General features: G+C 45.1%; 2 protein-coding genes across 2 annotated transcripts in view; one reads left to right on the top strand and one right to left on the bottom strand.

Moving 5' to 3' along the window:
* Positions 1 to 24,167, top strand: part of LOC130200402 (synapsin-3-like) — a 79,574-nt gene that overhangs the window by 14,865 nt on the left and 40,542 nt on the right. Inside the window, exon 6 of the mRNA XM_056424660.1 lies at positions 895 to 984. Coding sequence (XP_056280635.1) covers positions 895 to 984 — 90 coding nt within the window. The remainder of the gene's footprint in view (positions 1 to 894; positions 985 to 24,167) is intronic.
* Positions 1,081 to 18,099, bottom strand: LOC130200407 (metalloproteinase inhibitor 3). Its single transcript, XM_056424670.1, has 5 exons — positions 17,858 to 18,099; positions 10,201 to 10,283; positions 7,501 to 7,612; positions 5,880 to 6,001; positions 1,081 to 3,406 (listed from the first exon to the last, which is right to left on the bottom strand). The coding sequence occupies exons 1-5, from the start codon at positions 17,979 to 17,981 to the stop codon at positions 3,206 to 3,208; spliced, it is 642 nt and encodes a 213-aa protein (XP_056280645.1). The 5' UTR covers positions 17,982 to 18,099; the 3' UTR covers positions 1,081 to 3,205.

Here is a 24,167-nt window from a genome sequence, read left to right as displayed (position 1 = left end):
TGAACCTGTTCATTGGTCATGAGGATGAACCTGTTCATTGGTCATGAGGATGACCCTGTTCATTGGTCATGAGGATGAACCTGTTCATTGGTCATGTGATGAACCTGTTCATTGGTCATGTGGATGAACCTGTTCATTGGTCATGAGGATGAACCTGTTCATTGGTCATGTGGATGAACCTGTTCATTGGTCATGGTGATGAACCTGTTCATTGGTCATGTGGATGAACCTGTTCATTGGTCATGTGGATGAACCTGTCCATTGGTCATGTGGATGAACCTGTTCATTGGTCATGTGGATGAACCTGTTCATTGGTCATGTGGATGAACCTGTTCATTGGTCATGAGGATGAACCTGTTCATTGGTCATGTGGATGAACCTGTTCATTGGTCATGAGGATGAACCTGTTCATTGGTCATGTGGATGAACCTGTTCATTGGTCATGTGATGAACCTGTTCATTGGTCATGAGGATGAACCTGTTCATTGGTCATGTGGATGAACCTGTTCATTGGTCATGTGATGAACCTGTTCATTGGTCATGTGGATGAACCTGTTCTAAATTGGTCATATGAACCTTTTTAAGGTGTAACAAGGATGAATAATTCAAACACAAAAAAGGGTGCACTATAAAAGAGGTGGAGAAACATCTGTCGGTTTCCCAGGATGCACTGCAGCTGCAATAACAGGCTCACCTCCCTGTTGTGTTTACCCACAATGCAACAGAAGCAGTAAGTGAATGTGTTCAGTGGGTCCAGCAGAGAGGACGAGGACAACACACACGACATGTTGTATACTGGGTTACATGTTAAGAAGCACCTGCTGTGGCCTTATGAAGGGTGTGCGTGTGCACGGGTGTTGTGTGTGTGTGACTGTGTCCCTCGTTGTGTCTCAGTTCTCTCAGATGATTAAGCTCTACCACGCTCTCGGCCCGGAGAAGTTTCCCCTGAACGAGCAAACCTTCTACCCCAACCACACGCAGATGGTGAGTCCTCACTTCGTTCTCTATTAGCACGCACACGCAAACACACACACACCTACACACAGTACAGCATACACACACAAAAGACATACACAGACCCACATTTTCATAAAATCTTTATTATAAAAATATAAAACACAGAAGTCACACATTTCTATTACCCCTACAAGGACCCCCCCCCCTCCCCCCTACACACACACTTCTTCCTCGGTGGTATTTCTCCTCAGGATGACGTGTGAGTGTTTGTGTGAAGCAGACAGAATATTTACAGACAGGAAGCTCTGGAGCCGAGCGCCTCGTCCACACGCAGGAACACGCAGGACGCGCTTCTTCTTCATCTTCATTAACTGATCGTAGCCTCTTAAAGAAACAACATGATAGCTGATCACAACTCTCTGCGTGGCGCTCACTCACGCCAAAGATCCGTTATCAAGAGAAGGATGACGGGCTGAAGAATGTTCAGAAAACGCAAACAAACCGTGGGCAGATTTGAACGGAGCAGTTAAATATCGCTGAAATAAAATGATTTAATTATCACTTATCAGGCGTTTTGTTGAGCATCCGTCTGCCTCCTCTGACTGAAGCTTTAGAGTTTAACTTCTGTTCTCACAGGAAGAAACGAAGGGAAAAGCGCCACAGTTTTGTCATTTTGGAATGGAAATGAATGAATTGAGATTATTATTATTTTCTTCTATGTATATATATTTTTTGTTGTTGTGGGAAATAAGCCGAGTGGCTTTCTTGCTGATGGATATCAGTTCCTCTATCCCTCTCACAATAAATACGAAGCCACAGCCACGAGATAGTTAGCGTAGCTTAGCATTTAGACAAACTGACTCATAAGCAAGAAACAATAAAGGCATATTTCACAGAAATGTCGAACTTCTCTTTTGAGCTTCTTAGCGTGTTACTGATGTCGGGCTGAAGTGTTCATGGAATGGACTGAAGGTACAGCACCAGAGGAAACAAGAAAAACCTTGAAGAATGAATTTAGTGACAATATTGTTACTTTTCATTGATATCATATATATATATATAAATCTATCTATCAATATTTATATATATATTTATATTAATACATATAAATATTTATATATATATTTATATAAATACATATAAATATATACACATATCTTTATATATATAAAAATATATTTATATATATATATGTCCATTTGAAATAGTTACATACAAAAGTTGAATATAGACGTTCAAAATATGTCAATGTCTGAAACCTCTGCTTCTACTGGTCTGTCATTGGATGGGGAAGAGGACAAGTCAGGGTCGATGATGAGCGAACAATAAAAGTTCCATATCTACTCTACCAGTGGAGATGCTGGTCCTTCATACTGGACTGAGTTGTAGTTTTGACGAGTATATATATCTATATTTTTTCTTTTTTGTCGTTGCAGATAATACCACATAGTTACTGTGTACTCCAATAAACATATAAATAAATGCAGTACAGAGGTTTCAGTGGAGTTGATAGTTCATTTCTGTAGCTTATGTTATATACAGCAAAAAATTAAGTAAAAAAATATCGCCATCTCTCCAGAGAAGTGAGCTCTTCCCTGTAACACGTTATGTTTTGATCATTTATCTGATGTTCCACACTGCTCTACATATACTTTACTGTAAAACAATACCATATATATAGAGTCAAAGATAAAGAGGTATAATTCTCAGAGATCATACCTCATTGGCACTCGATCTGTATCGTCGACTCGAGTCGAACGCTAGCAAGAGAAGTTCAGTAGCAACAACGTCTCATCTCTAATTGACATATTGATCATTGGCTGTACTTTCATATCACTTTCATTGATTACAATGCATCCGATAGTTCATGGCCTTTAGTTCTGATCGTCCTTGCTTTAAAAAAAGAAGATAAACTGCCTCATCGCAGGTGGCTAATGAACACGGACGATGCTCATAGATACTTTGAGTTCATCAACTCTCAGGGTCCAATAGAGGTTGATCACATTCTTATAAATGTCTCTGTTGTCGCACGTGAACCGAGTCGTTCAACGGGGCGAGCTGCACAACAACAACAAAAAGGCTTTGTTTTCTATCAGAAGTGCTACGAAGCAGGCACTGTCATGGAGGTGGTGTTTTACCGCGTTGAAAGAGGCGTTCGCCCAGTCGAATGAGCCCAAAGAGTCCCGGAGCTCTCGAGGAGCGATGGGGCGGAGTCGGGTCTTTAGGCTCGGGGGGGGGGGGTCGACGTTCAGGGGTCGGTGGCGTTGATGGCGTTCTTCTTGTCGCGGGACGCCATGCCCCGGTACCAGCTGCAGTAGCCCTCCTTCTGCTCGATGCAGGCGTAGTGCCGGGCCTGGTAGCCGGGGTAGCCAAAGTGGGACAGCATGTCCGTCCAGAGGCACTCGTTCTTGGAGGTGACGAAGCAGGGCAGGTAGTGGCACGGCTTGATCTACGGAGACAGAGGGACTCTAGAGAGGGAGCAGGACACACAGCTGCTGCCGGCAACTCTTAAAGAGACAGACCCCCCTTGGCTCTAAAGTGAGCTAACGGTATGTTGGCTCTAAAGTGGGCTAACGGTGTGTTGGCTCTAAAGTGGGCTAACGGTATGTTGGCTCTAAAGTGGGCTAACGGTGTGTTGGCTCTAAAGTGAGCTAACGGTGTGTTGGCTCTAAAGTGAGCCAACGGTGTGGTGTGTTGGCTCTAAAGTGAGCTAACGGTATGTTGGCTCTAAAGTGGGCTAACGGTGTGTTGGCTCTAAAGTGAGCCAACGGTATGTTGGCTCTAAAGTGGGCTAACGGTGTGTTGGCTCTAAAGTGAGCTAACGGTGTGTTGGCTCTAAAGTGAGCCAACGGTGTGGTGTGTTGGCTCTAAAGTGAGCTAACGGTATGTTGGCTCTAAAGTGGGCTAACGGTGTGTTGGCTCTAAAGTGAGCCAACGGTATGTTGGCTCTAAAGTGAGCTAACGGTGTGTTGGCTCTAAAGTGAGCCAACGGTGTGTTGGCTCTAAAGTGAGCTAACGGTATGTTGGCTCTAAAGTGGGCTAACGGTGTGTTGGCTCTAAAGTGGGCTAACGGTATGTTGGCTCTAAAGTGGGCTAACGGTGTGTTGGCTCTAAAGTGAGCTAACGGTATGTTGGCTCTAAAGTGGGCTAACGGTCGGTTGGCTCTAAAGTGAGCTAACGGTCTGTTGGCTAACGGTGAGTGGTATCAATCTAATCACCGACATCTCGCCAGGACAGCACATTAGGACACTTTCCAAAAGGAAAGTCATTCCTTTAAGTGTCACCTCACGACGTATTATTATTTATTCATTAATGTGTTGAAGCTAACGGTAATTGGCAGCATGCAACTTCAACGGCGAGTGAGTTTACGGTCTAGAAGTTTGTACGAATGCCACGTAGAATAAGCTTTAATGAGCCATTAACATATGAAATAAATCTGCAAGAGCAATGAGCTTTAGACGAAAGCAAAAGGCAGCTTTTCAAATAACGATGAGTTAATGACGAGTGTGACACCGTGGCGTCGGTGGGATGTGAAATGAATGTCGACTTCCTGAAGCTGGGATGTTTTTCTGTAGTTCCGTGATGATTCAATTTGATTTTGCCGAGCGTCTTTCACGCGTCGCGCCTCCAGATGCTCGCACAAAGAGAAGCTTCGACGGCTGAATGTACACGGCGTGAATCACCAGGAAGATCTGCGTAAGCCACTGAAAGAGGGGGTGAGCGGAAACACGGCGTTCAGCGGCGGCGAAGCGGAGACAGCGAGTCATCGGCTGCACGAGAGGAAAGAGCCGGCGGAGGCAATTACAACGCCAGAGGCAGGGGAGACGTCGACGTGTCCTTCAGGGGCCACAAACTGAAATACAGGGGCATTCAAAATAAATTGGGGCCACTTTTTTAAACTTGTGAAATAACATTTAACCTTTGTTCAAATATTATAAATATACTTATTTAGACTGAAAGGATATGAGCAATTGTCGTAAAAATTTCAATAAGACTATTATGTAATCATAAGACTATTAGGCAATAATAAGACTATTAGACAGTAATAAGACTATTAGGCAATAATAAGACTATTAGACAGTAATAAGACTATGAGGCAATAATAAGACTATAATAAGACTATGAGGCAATAATAAGACTATTAGGCAATAATAAGACTATTAGATTATAATAAGACTATTAGGCAATAATAAGACTATTAGACAGTAATAAGACTATTAGGCAATAATAAGACTATTAGACAGTAATAAGACTATTAGGCAGTAGTCTACAGATTTAAAGTGTTTTCTTAGATTAATAAAAATAATTAGCGCGGTGATGTTTACGCCGACCGGCTCTCGGGCCGAAGCCTCGGCTGACCGCCGGACTCCTCCGGATGCCTCTGGGCTGCTGCCATGAGCGCACTGGGAACACTGGTCTCTCTCTGCTAATCCACTTATACTGATGGGGCTCAGATGGAGGCAGCAGATGTCCAGGACGCTGCTGTACAGTCGGGCGCTTTACGAGGCGGGTCAACAGCTGCAAGGCGGCAGGCTGCATGTTTTGAGGTGACGACTTGAGCTTATTCCATTGAGCTGTTATTTGACGACTCAGTGCTAAAACTTGTTTTCTCACAGTTTTTTGTTCCCGCTTCACATCCCGTGATGAATTATGGTGGAAATCAGGCTCATGAAGGATTTAGTCGACTGAACAGCTCCCTCCTGACCCGTGGAGGTCGTTTCAAGTCCCAGTGAACGTGTTTAGTCGTGTTCATGAACCCAAGTCGGCGTGAGTCGTCACGTCCGTTAGAAGTATTTCCTCCCTTTTGTAATTATTAACGAGCACCCCGAGTGGCCTTTTATATTTATAGAAGTATCGTCTTTGTCGTGAGCTTTAGCTCCTCCCCCTTCCGGTTCCTCCTCCCGCTGCTGATTCCCACTCACCCTGCAGTTGCAGCCCAGCTGGTAGCGGTGGTTGATGCCCTTCTTCTGGGCCAGCGAGAGGCGCTCCCACCGCTCGTTGAAGTTGCACAGGCCCGTGTAGACCTTGCCATCGTACACCCGACCTGCAGCAGAGAAAAGAAGGGAGGGGTCAGCGTGCCGAGTCGATCCGGAGGCGTGTCGGTCTGGTACCGCGCGAGTGCCGCTCGCTCACTCAGCCATTCGTCTTCACTTCATAACCCTCCTCATGCAACACGGGACGATATCACAGCGCTCGAGCAACCCCGCGTGTTTACCTCTGGGTAAAACACTCTCACGCGGTAGTAAAGCCCGGACTAAACCAACACCCCTATGTCTGAATATCTAAAAGGTCAGCAGACGTCTATTTTGACCGACTGCAGACAGGTGCAGCGCGGCGGCCTCCGACGAAAAAAAACACCCTCTGGAACACCGTGAATCGTCACCACGCCGCCGCCGTGTTGCCACCACGTGGGAATTTGACAGCTCGCGGATATATGTGGTTCTTCGACCCCTCCCCCCCTCCCCTCCCCCCCCTCCGTCCCCTCCACTGGGATTACTGGAGTCCCCAGCAGGCTTATTACACGCTGTTGAGTGTGCGACATCATCTCAAATACGAATAAGCACCAGAGCGCTCCGGGCTCAATCCAAAGCGCCTCGTCTCATTGGCCCCGAGGCCTGTTCATGCATCTCCGTCACATGCAGGGAACTTATTATAGAACCTTGAGGGCAGGCGAGTGACATCGGTGATGTCATCGCGCCCCCCGGACAGCAGTAAACAGAGCGCGCCGTTGCCTGGCGACGCCGGCTGGGTCTCTTCGCTCCGCGGGGTGCAGTTACAGTATTTACAGGTCGGGACTTAGCGGCAGTTATATACGCCGAGCGCCGCGGGGTGCAAAGTCAACTGCACGTCTGTTGGAAGTATGGCAACTCGTAAAAAATGGAGAAAAAACCGTCTGCTGGATAACCGCCGGTCGCATCCTGTCGGCTGTTGTGAGAGAGAAATTGCTTTCCGCTGTGAAGTTGGGGAACATTTTGTATTTTATTTTGAAAGGGCCCCCGCTTTGCCTGTTTGCACCGCGGGACGGTTTAAATAGTGGGAACGTTTGAGTCAGAGGTCGAGTGAAGAAGTCCCTGGAGAGGAGGGAGCTGGACTACATAAACCACTTTTATATATACTTATTTTTCAAATATTCCCATCCTGTTATCACATGAATGATGGAAAAGCTCCTGGAAAAGCCCAGAAATTGAAGCAAGCAGTTTGACCGTTATAAATAGTCTGTGGTTGACACCCTCACGCCAGTTATTTTGTATTCCAGTTTAAAATAGTCGGGGTCTTGGGACAGAGTGAAAAAAAAAGAACGGTCCACATTATCGCAGCAGAGGCTGATATATTCTGACGTTCGGACCCTCGTGGGGGTCGAGCCCAAAAACACAGAATCCTACACTTCCATTATTGCGTCTATCATCCTGGAGAGCGAAAAATCGTAATTTGTGACATTGGGCTTTACAAAATAAACTCTCGGATTGAATTATGCAACTTCATGGCGTCTTTTGTAAAAACCCTCCCCGCCAAATGCAGACCTCTGTCGGCCGTTGAGCTTACCTGTGATCAGGTACTGGTACTTGTTGATGTCAAACTTCACGCCGCACAAACTCTCGGAGGCGTCCGTGTAGATGTGCTGCACGTGCTGCACTTTGTCAAACCCTTTGTACATCTGCAAGACACGTGAAGCAAAGCAGGCGTTAGAACCGGAAAACACCCAGAGCGATGTGACCCCCGGCGGCAGCGTCGGAAACACAGCAGGGCAAAGGTCAAACTGCCCCGAAGAAACACAATGATGCCCCTGAAGTCACGAGGAGAGGCAGCAGACGCCCCATAACGTCCTCTCATAACTTAAAGGCGTCGTCTTGTTGTTCTACCTTGTGTGTGTCCTATCTGTACTGCCTGTACTAAGTAGCTACACACACAAAAAAATCAATAAATATAATTTTAAAATAAGTTAGAATCGTTAATAGATGTATAAAACATTGTATAACAATAAATAGCCGCAAATAAATAAGAAGCATACGAGCTAACGAGAGCTACGAGCTAGGGCAAGCTACAAGCTACGATCTAGGGCAAGCTATGAGCTACGATCTAGGGCAAGCTACAAGCTACGAGCTAGCGCAAGCTATGAGCTAGCGCTAGCTAAGGGCGCGACAGACTCATATCCGTTTTCTTTCAGTGCTCCATGAGAACGACTTTTAAAGGGAATATGGCCGAATAGGTTTTTAATGTCGTCGTTGTCAATCGTCATTTTGTACTTCTTCTTTTTAAAAAAAATACAGGTTCAGGCACCGGTATCGTTGTTTTAAAAGTACCGGTTTAGCACTGGTATCGGAAAAAACCCAAACGATACCCATCCGTACTTATCAGGGGACATTCCTTCAGGGCGGCCTCTGGGGCGTATGACGCTGTGCCCGTAACTAAATCACAGATAACGTGATTATGTCTTCTAATGTTCTTCGACTTTGATGTTCTTCTCGTCGCAGAGCCAGCCGCCGCCGCCGCCGCCGCTGTTGTTGTTGCCCTGAGAACTGATTCTTTTTTTCCTCCAGTGTAATTTATTTGCCTGGCAACAACAGGAAATCCCCGTTTAGACGCGTCGCCCCCAGAAAAACAGGACAAACTGTTAGGAAAGCCTGAATCTGTGGCGGGTTCAGGAAATCCAAAAGGCATTAGTCTCAGAGGAATGTGGAGGGCATCGTATTCTAGTCCAGCCCACAAGGGAAAACCACTTATTCTATGAACCAGCAGACTACAACACAAATAAATAACCCTTTCATTCCGGGGATAATCCCAAGTGATGAGTGGTGTGCTTCACCAACCAGAGGCCACTTAATGCTCTTTGTACAAACTGGGATGCGCGACTGTTGACATGTTTACACTCGGAGAAAGAAGTGTTTGGTGGAGTTGTGATGGCAGTAAGCCGCTAATCCTCCGGCCCGGCTCCCGCCTGAGCAGCAGGCCGGTGTCAGCATCTGTCAGAAATATGCAGCGTTGCGTAAGAATATAGAGAGGAAGTGAAGAGCAGGCTTTCGTGACAAGTATTCCCCAAAAATATGCTTTTCAGCTGGGGGCGGAGAGGCAGCGAGTGTGTTACATTATCAGGGTATTCCACCCAGAGATACAGGGTCATACAACGCAGAGCATTTGGTCCTGTGGGATCACTGGGCACGACATCTCAAACTCTCTTTTTGAAGCTTTTCAAATATGTTCCTTCAATATAAATTTAAAAAATCTAATAGATGATAGAAAAAGCAATTAAAACCAATTCTTCCATCATGTCCCAAATTGAGCACTCTGCTCTAGAAACCTCGAGCACGTTCACTCCACCCATTTAACATTTTGGGAAATACACTCACGAGTTAGACAGGACAATTATTACCACTCCAGTAGGAGCCAGCCAGGGGGCGGAGCTTAGCTTAGCTCTGCTAAAGACTTTGATGCTAACTTGGCTCTGTCCACAGGATAATAACGTTTAAATAAAGATAGAAAATGTACAGACTTTAAGTTGTTTTTTATTAATAACACGTTAAGAACTAAGCTTTAGTGGCGGCTGCTGTTGTTAGCTTAGCTCTGGCGAAAAGTAAACTTTGTTCATCAATTTGTGTCACGTGTCAATTCAAAAGTTAGAAGTTTTTCTACCTTTTACCAAAGCCAGTGTAACTCTTTCCCCTTCTTTTAATCTATACGCTTTGCTAGGCTAACTGTGCTAGGCTAACTGTGCCAGGCTAACTTCGATAGGCTAAGTGTGATAGGCTAACTGTGCTAAGATAATTGTGCTTGGATAATTGTGCTAGGCTAACCCTGCCAGGATAACTGTGCTTTAGCTCAGTGGGGCGGGGCCCTGCAACTGCAGGGGGGGTGTGGGTTCGATCGCCCTCCCATTAGTTGGTGTTATGAGCCAGCACTGGAACCACTGAACCTTCCAGGCGCTTCACGCGCTTCACCGCAGCCTTAATATAATAACTAAGGATTAAAATAATGCAGAAAATTTCCCCTTAGGGATTAATAAAAGTGTATATTCTAACTGTACCAGGCTTACTGTGCCAGGCTAGCTGTGCTGGGCTAACTGTGCTAGGCTAACTATGCCATGTTAACTGTGCCAGGGTAACTGTGCTAGGCTAACTGTGCTAAGCTAACGGTACCGGATCTAGCTTCATGTTCCGCTCACAAACATGCGACTGGTGTCCATCTTCTCGTGTAATGCTGAGCAGGAAAGGGAGTAATCGTGTCCTCCTCATGTCTGAACTCGCTCACCTTCATCTGCTTGACCGTGTAGCGCATCGTTCCAAAAGGTCCGTCCCTCAGAAGCTTCTTGCCCACGACTTTAGCTCGAATCACTGTGAAGGAGAGGAGGCGAGACGTCAGCGGAGGACTTTGAAATGGTTCTAACAAACTGTCACATTCCTCGAGCGTAGAACCCGGCGGCCTCGGCCAGTCGGAGACGTTAGCGAAGCCGCTATGAATACCATTTCGGGACCGGTTGGCACCGCGGTTAATCCGGTTATCCGTTTATCCAATTTTCTGCATTGCTGCCATTTGGAGGGAAAACACGCGACAGGACTTTTGAGTTTGATACAGAAATTAGATGGAAAGAGGTCCATGTTCTACGGGTTCATTTCCACTGCTGGTGGGGGAACGTCTCATTCTGCTAAAGAGGTGGAACTTGTAATAATAATAACTTTATTTATATAGCACCTTTAAAAACAATGTTTACAAAGTGCTCCACAGAGAGTCAAAGCAAAACAAGTGGAATAGCAAGAAACCAATATTACATTTAAAAGTATATATTAAAATGAAAAATAAATAACCAAATAAATTAAAAACAGACAACTAAATTAGGGGAACCAAAGATGTGCATAAAAAGACTAGATCACTTAAAAGCTGTTCTATAAAAATGGGTTTTAAGAAGTGATTTAAAAGAAGCAATCACAGAAAACCTTCTGAATCTATAGTTGTATTTGGCAAAAGTCTCCTGTTTCCTTCTATACTGGGATCAGGGCTGGAAAACAGATATTATCGTTGTGCCGGACCCTCATGTAAAACGCTCCGTTGTGACTTGTTTTCGTTGGAGGAGGAGGGTCTTCTGCAGGAATGGGGCTCCTGCATGTGAGCCGCCTGTGAAGTTCACCTGCTGCCCGCAGACACAACCAACACTGGCCGTGTTTGTTATCTCCTGCCGGTGGAAATTCCTTCGCACATTCTTTAGGGGCTCACATTCCAGCAGGAAGGAGGGAAGGGAAAGAGAGAGAGAGAGCAATGCCTTTTGTTCTTTTTCCCTGAAGAAAGAAAAGGAGGGATGTGGCATGTTCTGTTCGGCCCGTGTTTATCTAGCTGTCCCACTTCCAGGCGAGTGGGAACGGGGATAAAAATATAACTCAACCAGGAAGCCGTTGCAGCGCGGCCACCCACAATGGGTGACCGCACATTTATTATGGACACGAAGACCCCAGTTTGAACCAAGTGTTGATTTAAAACAACCTTTTATTTCCACAAAAAAAAGAAGAAGGATAGTGTGGACTATTCTAAAGAATGTGGCCACCCAGCAGCTTACGACTAGAAATATAATGTACCGTTTGGTTCATTTGATTAAATCTGGTGTATTTGAGGGATCAGGATGGTTATCTATGACAACGAGGGGTCAGATGAGGCTGTACTGTGGCTTTAAATGGAATAACAATGCTAGCATGTTGATGTCTAAGGTTATACACTAAGCTTTGGAATTATTATTGTTAGCTTAAATACGACATTTTCTCACTTTTTCATGTTTACACCGAGATTTCACAAAACGTTGTCATGGAAATTTCGTTTTACGTCCTGAAAAAAGTCCTTGAAACCCATTGGTCACCATGTGTATGAACCCTGGACTAGATAAATTAAAGGATTACCGACGCCATATAGCACAGGTGTCGAACATGAGGCCCGCGGGCCGAATCCGGCCCGTCACGTCATTTTATGTGGCCCCTGACGGCTTGAAAGACATGTGAAGAAAAACATCCCGTGCTTTTATTTTGAAGGTTTCAAATTAATTGGATTCATGTTATAATATTAGAGAAATGTTCTGATGTCCACTAGTTCTACACTCAAATAAACAATCAAATGCAAAGAGAGTTATTTAACAATATGTTCAGGAGTAGTTTATACAGTGTTTAAGTACCGGCCCTTTAAGAGGCGGCCATGATGCTGATGTGGCCCACGGTGAAAATGAGTTGGACTCCCCTGCCGTATAGGGTTCATCCTCTTGGGATCATGCATATCTGTACAACATGTCATGGCAATGAATCCCTTTGGGTGGTCGGACCGCCTCCTCCTGAAACTGTTCACCCTTCTACCGTCAGGCAGGCGATACCGCAGTATCAAGTGCCGCACAAACAGACTGAGGGACAGCTTCTTCAGTCAGGCCATCAGGCTGCTGAACAAGGACTGAGACCCTCATTAACACTACACACCAGAACATATTCTGTGAATATCTATGGCCATGGTGTATATTTTATTACATTGTTTATATATATATATATTGTATATATATTGTATGTATATACATATATATATATATATAGTCTCAAAAAGTGTATATTTTATTACATTGTTTTATATATATATATTGTCATGATGTATATTCTATTACACTGTTTTATATATATATTGTTAATACTTTCTTTTTTGTGTGTGGATATTGTATAGTTTATTCTCATTCTTATTCTTTTTTTAGTCTGCTACTGCTGTCGGGTGTTTTGCACATAAGAATTTCACGAACCGATTATACTTGTATAAAAGGGGATGTGACAATAAAAACTTGAAACTTGAAAAAAAAAAAAAACCCCACGACCATCAGAGCTCTGGCTCTGAACCACTGCAGACGATCTTCCACCATTAATCCGTCAACTCTTCACAACGCGAGCCGAGCGCCGAGCCGCCGCTAAACGACCCAAACGAATTTGACGGACAGTTCGCCGCTGCAATTACGGAGGAAGCGGGGCTCAATTACGGAGGAATGTGCCGATGTATAACGGGATACTTTAGCCTCCGTTAAACACACCGCCGCGGTTATTTTCTCGAGGCCCAACCCGTCAAAACCTAGCTTCCTGCTCGGCCCTGACCTCGGCGGCGACCCCTCGGGGGGGGACGAGTGTTTGAAGGGCCACAGGTCAGCCTCGCCTCCAGATAGGTCCGCTCTCGTTGGACGGCCGCCACTAATTGGTCGAGTGATGGTGGCGTCACCCAGAGGAATGTGTGCAGGGCCTCAGCTGCTCCAGGAAAAGAGGACTGGTGACTATTCTCTGGTGTGTAATGAAGTCTCTCCAGAGGTGTGTAGAGGCCCATCTCCAGTGTTCTAGTGGTACATTGTGCTATCGCCTTAGAAGACTAACTGAGGGGTAGAAAACCCTTGAAAACCCTTTTTATGTGAGCGCAGCTGAAAACAGTTATGCTGGTGAGAGAAGCTATAAAACTGGCCTTCCTTTGAGCCACAATAAATCATTATTTATAACCCGGTCAATGTGTTGACTAGATATTTATTTTGCATTCTACTGTAGTCCAAGAGGCTCTCTCTCTCTACTGTAGTCCAAGAGGCTCTCTCTCTCTGTATTGTAGTCCAAGAGGCTCTCTCTCTACTGTAGTCCAAGAGGCTCTCTCTCTGTATTGTAGTCCAAGAGGCTCTCTCTACTGTAGTCCAAGAGGCTCTCTCTCTCTACTGTAGTCCAAGAGGCTCTCTCTCTCTGTATTGTAGTCCAAGAGGCTCTCTCTCTCTGTATTGTAGTCCAAGAGGCTCTCTCTCTCTACTGTAGTCCAAGAGGCTCTCTCTCTCTGTATTGTAGTCCAAGAGGCTCTCTCTCGCTCTCTACTGGAGTCCAAGAGGCTCTCTCTCTCTGTATTGTAGTCCAAGAGGCTCTCTCTCTCTCTGTGTTGTAGTCCAAGAGGCTCTCTCTCTCTCTCTCTCTACTGTAGTCCAAGAGGCTCTCTCTCTCTCTACTGTAGTCCAAGAGGCTCTCTCTCTATTGTAGTCCAAGAGGCTCTCTCTCTCTCTGTATTGTAGTCCAAGAGGCTCTCTCTCTGTATTGTAGTCCAAGATGCTCTCTCTTACTGGCTAAACATGAGGAATCACAGGCCGGGGGCCGTGACGCAGTATTCGTCTTCTGCAGAGCCTCGACGTACATTCTGAAGTGTGGGAGGCTTTTCGTGATAAGAGAGTTAACCGGAGCCTGACAAGAAGAAGAAGTGAATCCATTTCTCTCTCGGTATATCTCCTCCTGAAAGCCGGGGGATTACACCGGCGCGAATGCAAAATGAGAAATCTGACGGTGAGCATGTAATTTAGTTCAACATTTATATCAGCCTAGGGGGAGGGGAGGGGGGGGGGTGACTTCAGTATGCACAAAGTGGTGGAGGCGAGTGGGAGGAAGAAGAATTCTCAAGGCGACACACCGCCACCACTAACGCCACCGCGCTCAAAAATAAACACTGAAACTGAATCCGCGGAAGCGCGGCGCCCCGTAACGTCCACTTACCGGTTGGCACGCAACGGCGGCCTAAGAAGTGGGAGCTTCGATTACGTCAGATAGCCGCCGCTGATTACCGGGTTTCAACGCGGCGAATAAAAACGCTCCCGTTGGATTGAGCCGTGGGACTCCCGGAGAAGCACAAGAAGGGATGCCAAATGGCCTCAAAAACTCTCAATGTCAAACTCTCGTGTTCGCTTTGCCAAGGTTTATTTAGGTTTTACAAATTAACAATACAGGACTTTAAGGCCACAGCTGGCTGATTACCAGGTGTGTGGGGGTGGGGTCTCTAATTGGCCTCAGCAGCTGGCTGATAGCCAATCAGTCAGATGCTGGCTAATTGGTAATAATCCATCAGCTGAGGCCAATTAGAGACCCCACCCCCACACACACTTAACAACAAAGCACCGTCTCCTAATTAGATTAGAAGATTCCCAAACTATAAAGTCCCGTTTATAGTTCGAACAGCTGCTCTCATTAAAACAAAAAGTGTCTTAACTCACACTTACGGGCCAGTGAAGATACAAAGGGGACATTCTGGAGATGAATACATGTTATTACAACTGTTTAAGGTCAATGGGGGTCAAACAAGTCATGGCGTATGGCGCAATAGTGGTTGTATCGTGTGTGTGTTGGCCTCCGGTTTAAAACAGCGGACCCCTGAGGCGTGAGGTCATCAGAGGAAAGCGAGGCCTGGCCATCGATACGGGGAACATCCCAGGCTTTAACGGAATCCAGAACCTTTCGTTCGTTGCATCGGATTTTTCTCTCACTTTTCGGGGAAAAGCTACGGATATCTGATCCGAGGTTGCGCAACACGTCTCGCAACAGGAGTCCCGGCTCTTCTCTCGGGGGTCGACCCGGGGAGCACAAAGCTGCACACAACACATCCAGGGCCGGATCCAGTTCCCTCGGGAGTCCTGATCCTCGGACCCAAACTCGCCATAAACACGCTAAGCCCCGGCGACTGACCCGGTTGCCGGTGCCAGCGCGTACAGGTCCGCTCCGGCCTCAGAGCGATATTAAATCTCCGGGTCAAAAGGTGACTAATCTTGCTTTTGGAAAAAAACAAGCTCACAGCAGCCAATGAGAAAGCAGCCAGGGATATCTCTGACTTCATCAGAACCGAGATAAGCGGGCCACATGGGAGACTTCTGACTTCGAATACTCTCGACGTTTCTGAATGGGAGTTCAGCAAATACACCCAAATGCATTCCAACGTCTCTCCAACAGAATTAAAGGAAGCACGACACACACAGAACCTCTTGAATACCGTGAGGTAAATAAAGAGAGACGGACTCTAATGACCCAATCAACCCTTTAACCTAATCGTGATTCATCCAGGGAAGTGCGTGCGGCTGATTACGGGTCAGGGCCAAGAAAACCAGAGCTTTGAACGCAACTACGGCTCTTAGAATCGGGAGATTCAACACCTGTCGCCTTTGATGTCGACAGTGAGAATTACAGCGTTCCTCCCTCGATGCATTGGAATTCCAAACTCATACTTTTTCTTTAGTCTTCCACGTCTCTTGTGTTATTAACCGTGACTCCAGCAGGTTTTTCGCTCAAGGTAGATAGAAATAGAATCGATGGTACATTTACGAATGAACCAGGAGCGGAGGGTCACGTTGTGTTCTGTTCACGTTAAACCTCAACATGGTGCCTTGACCCGTAAGTTAACTTTATTTTAAGCCAAAGAACAAAGAAGAAGGCGACAATAGAGATGAAAGTCGGATCATTCACACGTCTCGACAGTCTGGACTTTGTTAATTGGCCCGCGGTGCATTCAGAGCACGCCTCGAGCCAAGCCGCCACCTTTGGAAATGGGATTCGGCGACCACTGTGAATCTGGGACTGACTTCAATGGGTGACCGAGCGCCGTGCCCATTGAAGTCAGTCCCAGATTCACAGTGGGCGCCGACACCTTTGAGGCTTCGAGGGCCGCGAGGTCAGGGGTCACCGGAGAGCAAGAGACACAGAGGTGCGACATGTGGATTCCTCCCGTAAAAGTGGGCTTCTGAGAGGCCTCGTAGGCTAAGCCCCTCCCCTTTAAGACCCTTCACCACGACGCCGCAGCGAGCTCCCCATCCACGTCATGTGCCCCCAAATAAAAAACTCATTTTCTTGGCGACACTAATATTACTAACAGCATTTTATATATATAGGTGTATTTAACATAAAAAAGGTATTTCTATTTTCCCTGTGTGCATTAATAAGTACTGTGTAATCTGTCACTCATCTCTACTGGTGACCACGAGTGTCTGTGTGTGTGTGTGTGTTGTCTGATAGGGTTTTAGAGCGCCTCGAGCTTTTAGGTCAAAAATAATCAGCCGCACTCAAGAAAAGACCGTCAGCTTCTGCCTCATGTCAAAGTGTGTGTGTGTGTGTGTGTGTATGGCTTTAAGTGGCAGGTTGTTGTCCCCCCCCCCCCCCTCCGTTTGTATACCAGAGGCACATCTGAGTTACAGCTGATTAGAAATATCCCAGTGTGCAGGTGAATGAAGGTGTACGAAGCCGACTGTGGATCCTTTTCTTCTCCTGGTTACTTCACACTCAACACTTATCAACCTCTAACTCACAAACACACACACACACACACACACAAAGTCTCAGCAGCTGCATGCTGGACACCGCTGGGATGCATTACTATAGTCATCTGAACATGCAGAAGGAGAAGTTTGGTTGATGATTATATATAATAATAAAGTTTATTTCAAACCAAAAGGGTGTAAAAGCTTTATATTCTAAAGCAGTGGTTCTCAACTTTCTAAAAAGTTATGATCCCAATGTGAAATATGTTCACTAACCAGTGCAAAACATTTTGGGTTGACTTTTTTTTTAATATGCATAATTTTGCATATTATATACAATATATACAATTCAGTTAATGAACAGACACTTATTATTGTATTGAATATTTATTAAATTGTGCATATAATATTTAATCTATACAATTCAGTTTATGAATTTACATATATTTATTAAATGTTGCATATAATATTTAATCTATACAGTTCAGTTTAGGAATTTACATATAATATTTATTACATTTTGCATATAATATTTAATCTATACAATTCAGTTTATGAACTTACACTTCTTATTGTATTGAATATTTATTAAATGTTGCATATAATATCTAATAAACACAATTAAGTTTATGAACTTTGATTGAATAACTATTTTCAAAGGCATTTTTTAATGGATGCTTATTTAAAAATATGTTTTAACAAATCTCACGTCCCCCCAGAGGGCCCCCACGGCCCCCCGGGGGTCCACGTCCCCCCATTTGAGCCCCACTAAAGGACGTCGGTCTCTCCCGTGTGGACCGACAGGCAGCACTTGTATGTGAACATCTGATATCATCATAATAACACTAATGACGCTAATAGAGGGTCACGTGACCCGCTACTCACCGATGTCGGAGTTGCAGAAGGCGTCCTGCGGGTGCGACAGGGCGCACGAGCAGCCCTCCGCGAGCTGCTGCAGGCTGCTGAGCGCGAGCAGCAGGCGGACCAGCTGCCGGTACACCGGGAGCATTGTGCGCCGGCGGCGGGGAGTAGAGCGCGTGGAGTCCGGCGGTGTCCGCGGAGGTCTGCGCGTAATGTCCAACGTGCGGTTGTCGGTGCTTGTCGGCTCGCTCGCGCGTGTTTCCTCCACTCTGATACCCCGGGAGAGGCGCGCGAGCCTGTACATATAGCGCGCCGGCCACGCCCCCTTTCCACCTCTGCAGCGGGGCAGCCAATCAGCGGCCCGGGATGCCATGAGAGCGACAGACAGCAACGCGATGACACACTGGAACTTTCCTCCGTTCCCACTGACAGCAGAGGAAAGGGGCACAGACACAATAACAAAAATGGATACCGGATGTTTATGCATACTTGGAGTTAGAGGGAATTAATGTATGAAGAATACAAATGTCAACGTTTTTATGTTATAAAATATAAATGACTAACTCATAACCTTTTATATCCAAATCGATATTAAACTTTCTGAACCGCTTTTTCCCTTTTCTCACTTTTCACACTTCGTCATGGCGACGCCTCCTCAAGAAGTAAAACTTAAAGTATATTGACTCCATTCTGCTGCAACCTGAGGCCACAGATGACGCTCCATCTGTAAAACTGTTAAAAAAAAGATCCAGTTATTTTGTTTTTACACAATAAAAGGTCATAAAATTAGAAAAAATGTAATAAGATTAGCTGCCGGATGTTTATGCATATTTGGACTTCACCAAGTGTGCATTCCCTCTACACAGTTAGAGGGAATACATGTATCAAGAACACAAGTATCAATGTTTTAATAAGGTTAACATATAAATGACTAACTCATAACCTTTTATTTTCAAATCGATATTAAACTTCCTGAACCGCTTTTTCCCTTTGCTCACTTTTCACACTTCGTCATGGCGCCGCCTCCTGAATCCTCTGGACTAAAACCTCTAACTTTGTTCTGCTTCACTTTTTCAAAGTCAAACTTTGCAGGGAGAATGTATTTACATATTTTAATATGATTTGTGAGAGTTTTAAACGTTAAAACTGCCTCACTCCAAACATATAATCATCCTGGAAGTGATTTTTTTCAATTCGGACCTGACATTTTAATATTTTTTCTGTGTGCCATCTTCATTTACTCTCACCCAGTAACATATAGACTGATATGTTCACATCTGAACACAAGAAAACAAAATTTAAGAAGGTACAAATGAAAAAAATCTATTAAAATAGCCCCCTAGTGGTTGAAGAGATACAGCCTTTTTAGTTTGGGGATGCACTTTTCGGAGCAGAGGCCGAAAAAAAGCTTAATGCTTAAAAGGTTAAGCGGTCAAACTTAAAGTATGTGGACTACACGGTGCAGCCGGGTCCAACCTGAGGCCACAGAGGACGCTCCATCTGTAAAAAGAGCTCCAGTTATTTTGTTTTTACACCATTGGTGTCATTATTGTGAATAAGCAGCTTTTATGTATTTATTTATTCGTTTATTTTGATCTTCAGAGACGTCTCACCTGAAGTGAATCCGTCTCTGTTCCTCAAAGGATCCACTTGAGTCACTTTCAGGGCCCGATCAGTGGAGCCCATCAAAGCCTCTTTTCTCCTGCTCACTGACCCGAGTGGAGCCGCGTTATCGCTGCTGAGGCTTATCTGCAGAGCCGCAGGGCGCTGTGTGAAGGGTGCACGCTACTCACGCTTATACAACCCAGCTAGAAATAATCAGGTCGGGAACTTTGACCCTTAATGTGCCTTCATTAACGCTTATCTCCGCTTAGAGAACCTGCATGGAGCCTTCATTAGCATGGCAGCGCTAACATTGAGCTTTAAATTAAACTTTTGAAAGTGACTTTTCTTATAAATCGATACGAGTCATCGGGATATATTGTTTCAGACCAGAATAATATGCATTAGTGTTACGAGTTGTTTCACAGTTTTCTGTTAGCCCTTCACTCGTCAATCAGACTTTCATCAATAATTCATCACCGTGTCTTTCTTTCTGTCTCACTTGATATACTTTTACTCTTACACAGAAAAATAACCAGTGTTTTAAACAATTTAAATTGTAAATTGTAATTAAAATTTCTAATTAAAATTCTAAGTTTTGAATTTCTAAATTGTAATGTATTTTTATGACACAAACACAAAGCACAACAAGGCACATCAAAAGTACATAAAGGCACTTGGAAACATAAAATAGAGATCTCAGAGGCATAGTTAGTTAAAAATAACAGTAGAGGGTGACAGATAAACACAAGCAGGGATAGAGACGTATTATACCCCCAAATAGATGCTCCCACATTCCCAGATGTGACCAATGAGAGAAGAAAGAGGAAACAACAAAAATGAAATAAAATAAAAAGATGTGTGGGGTTACAGAGTTACAACTAAATCGTCCAGAAACTCCATAAATGATGTCCAAATCTTTACAAAGGTGTGATATTTGTATTTATCTTCACATGTAAGTTTCTTGAGGGCGCTGTAGTCCTTCTCACCAGCGTTGGCTCAGCGGTGCGTTCAGGTACATCAACACATTCCTCTTTATTTTCGGCGGTCGGGAACTTCGGGAGGACTTTTTTTTTTACCGTCTGTGGAAAATTCGACATCACTGTCGTGTTTTTGTCAGAAGTCTGGTCTGCGGGCCGGTCGGCCGGTCGGTCGGGGGGGGCCCCCGGTCGGGGGGGCGGGGCCCCGGTCAGATATGATCTCAGCCTCCGACCCGATTTGTGACATTCCTCAGTGAGACGCATGCGTGACAGGTGCATCTGCATTTTGTTATGCCCAAAAGAGGACATGGCCGCCCAGCCGTCAGACTCTCAGGAAGTCCGGGGAAGCCCGAAGGGGGGGGGGGGGGGGGATTCTCTTGGGCTTTGTTCCATTGAACTTCACTCATACCATAGAGAGGTAAAACAGCCCTGCATTCCTCACACATATATATATATATCCCAAAGATTACAAATGTAACCAGCCAAGAGAAGGAAAGAGACCTTATATGGGATTACATAACACTCGTAACACAGTCACTGAGCCTAGTGGGGGGGGGGTGGGGTTATCAGGTTGGTTCCCTGTGTGTTCAGGTGATAGACAGGTCCAGCTGCGTGTTACCCGAGGCTGGAGGTGATGGGGTCAGAGGTCAGCCTGAGACCCCTGGGCACAACGCTCTCTTACACTTGTGTAGTTGGAGGCCGCGTGAGGCTCAGTCATTGTCTGCAATTTCAATTCAGTTCATTTTCTATAGCACAATATCACAAATGATGTATTCCCCTCAGAGGGCTTTACAATCTGTACACATAGACATCCCTGACCTTTGACCTCTCACATCGGACCAGGAGAGCATGAACACGGTCAGTGTGTTACGTCACTTTGGATGGACCGAACCGGCCGGACCCGAAACATCCCGATGTGAACTGTGTGAGGCAGAGAGACGTGTGGAGGGTCTCAAGTCCTTTGGGAAAGAATTATTATCATCATCCAAACGTAAAACGTGCAGGAGCAACAGTGTGTTCCTGCATCGACACCACCGGCAGGTCCAATCACAGCCTGCATAGAGCCGGAGAGGCCTGAGCGCGTCACGGGTCGTCAGATGGAGAGGAAATACCTCTCATTCCTACTGGGGAAGACACACAGGAAGAGGAGGAACACTTGAAACGGATACCCCCCCCCCCCTGAGCGGGGTCCTCGAGGGACGAGCGTCCGACTCACCGCCCGGCTGCACGGCCACATGACATTCCACTGAGGAGAGACGGAGGACGACCGCTGCGAGAGGAAGAAGAAGAAAAAAGAAGAAGAAGATGAAGAAGAAGAAACAGAAGAAGAAGATGATGATGAAGAAACAGAAGAAGAAGAAGAAACAGAAGAAGAAGATGATGATGATGATGAAGAAACAGAAGAAAAAGAAGAAGAAGAAGAAACAGAAGAAGAAGAAGATGATGATGATGATGATGAAGAAACAGAAGAAGAAAAAAGAAGAAACAGAAGAAGAAGAAGAAACAGAAGAAGATGATGATGATGAAGAAACAGAAGAAGAAGAAACAGAAGAAGAAGAAGAAACAGAAGAAGAAGAAACAGATGGCGGCACCATCGAAACTTTTTTTGAGCAGTTAAATATCTCTCTTGTTCTGCCTGTTTTATGATATAAATGCCTAAAAGTTGCATAATATTTCAAGACTGAAATAATATCTGCATTTTAATTCTGATGTTCCATAATTGGACGACAATAGAAAAACATCTTCTAACCCTTTTGTTTCGCTTGTTGTCCAGTCAACGTAGAAACACTCGTGTATCGGACCGGAGTCCATCTTCCACATACAAACGTTTCAATCACACTTAGAACCCTCACAAACGGTTTTATAAATAATATGAAATCATGAAAACGAATAAAAAAGAATATGTATATATATATATATATACACATATTCTTTTATATTCCATATACAAACGTTTCAATCACACTTCTAACCCTCAAAAACTGTTTTATAAATAATCCTTTAAAAAAAACTGAGTGACCATTCTTTCATACATTTTTATTTTAATGTTCCATAATTGGACTCCTACAATAGAAAAACATCTTTCTTTTTAGCTTTTTGTCCAGTAAACATACAAACACTCTCAACTCCTCTTGACGCTCATGTATTGAACGTGGTGGTCACATGTGTTAAAGAATGAAAACTTTGCGATGTTCGAACCGTTCGTCGCGAGATGTCGCGATCGTGATGAGTTCATTGAGAGCCAGAATGTGTCGTAAAGGAACCGATGGAACGCGTCGACGTTCACATCGGGTCCACGGTCACAAACCCGTAGAACGCCACCACCTGCATGTTCACATCCTCTCTGATTCACACAAACCATGTGACTTATCACCAGAGACAGGCAATCTGTTTAAAGTGAGAGAAGCTGTCAGCGCACCTCGTATCTGAGTGGGCGGGTCAGTGTTTATCAGCTGGACCCACGTAAATCCTTTCAGAGTTGGCTGGAGTTGAGAGGCTGGGGAGCGGTGGAGCGAGGCGTGTCGAGCGAGTAGAAACACGGACGGTCGCTCTCCCACGTGTCTCAGTGCCGTCCAGAAAACATGAAAATGAACTCTTAACATGAATATTGGGTTGCCACGCCCCTCCAGATAGGACAAGAAACCGGCCCGGTGACTGTCATTGGAAAGCTATTCCTCCTGGTTTTGGACAATTCATTGGCAGAAACACCAGCGGTTATGATTGGACGATGTTTGATTGGCGGGGGAATCACCGGGGATGCAGTGGAAGCCGCTGATCGGCTCTTGGAAATAATTAAGACGGAAAGCCAAACGTGTTCCTCAGACTTCAGAGGACCGAGCGAGGAGCATGTTGCGTGTTTATCGCTCCTCTATAAAGCGGCCTGGAGTTCATTTGGAAGACACAGTAAATCCTGCCAGTGTGTTTCTTCTGCTCAGGATCCTGCAAAAAGCCAGAGAGAGAGAGAGAGAGAGAGAGTGTGTGTGTGTGTGTGTGTGTGTGTGTGTGTGTGTGTGTGTGTGGGAGGTTGACAGAGAAAGTTAATTTAGGGAAGCTGGTTTCAAGGCAGAACCAGTGAATCACCGGCAGGTCAGAGGTCAAGGGTGTCAAGGAGGCCCACGGGGTGCTGACGTCTCCCAGTGGGAGGGTGGAGGGATTCGGGCAGACGGGTAATTTTAGAAAATGACATCACGGTGTCGGGAGATCCCTGTCCGTTGTTCCTCTGGTCTCAGCATGTGCAGCGTGGCCAAACCATCGGAGGGTTGTGTTATCTGACAGGAAGGAGGCATTTAATGAGTCATCTGGCCTTTGCTCGAAGAAGAGCGATTATTTTAAGAGCGTCGTGTGTCTGTGGAAAGTGGAAAATGCCACAGAAATGACTGTTCATGACTTTGTATTTAAAGAAACACCAACAGGGTCCCGGGAGAGCTGTGGATTCAGTCATGGTGCATTCAAGAGCTTCAGAATACATCAGCAGTTTATTGTGACGGCTCAATCAGACTCGTTGCACTGCATTGTGGTCTATTCCTACCCACTTTGGGGCGTAGCGTGGACAATAAAGAGATTCCTCTTCGCCAGTGGACGTTTGATATATTAAAGCCGCTATTAACACTTTTATATCAAGAATGGATCCAAAGAGAAAAAATATATATATATGCATATATATATATACTGTATATATATGCATATATATATATATATATATAGATATGCATATATATATATAAATATGCATATATATATGCATATATATA

The sequence above is a fragment of the Pseudoliparis swirei genome, chromosome 10 (assembly GCF_029220125.1).
Source record: "Pseudoliparis swirei isolate HS2019 ecotype Mariana Trench chromosome 10, NWPU_hadal_v1, whole genome shotgun sequence".
Classification (NCBI taxonomy): Eukaryota; Metazoa; Chordata; class Actinopteri; order Perciformes; family Liparidae; genus Pseudoliparis; species Pseudoliparis swirei.
Note: the sequence above shows the minus strand (reverse complement) of the source record. Positions and strands in the feature narration are given on the sequence as shown.

Coding starts and splice junctions, on each gene's coding strand:
- LOC130200407 (XM_056424670.1), bottom strand. CDS start 17,981: ATGCTCCCGGTGTACCGGCAGCTGGTCCGCCTGCTGCTCGCGCTCAGC. Junction 10,284..17,857: donor CTTCTGCAACTCCGACATCG/GTGAGTAGCGGG, acceptor TCTCCTTCACAG/TGATTCGAGCTAAAGTCGTG. Junction 7,613..10,200: donor ACACGGTCAAGCAGATGAAG/GTGAGCGAGTTC, acceptor CGTGTCTTGCAG/ATGTACAAAGGGTTTGACAA.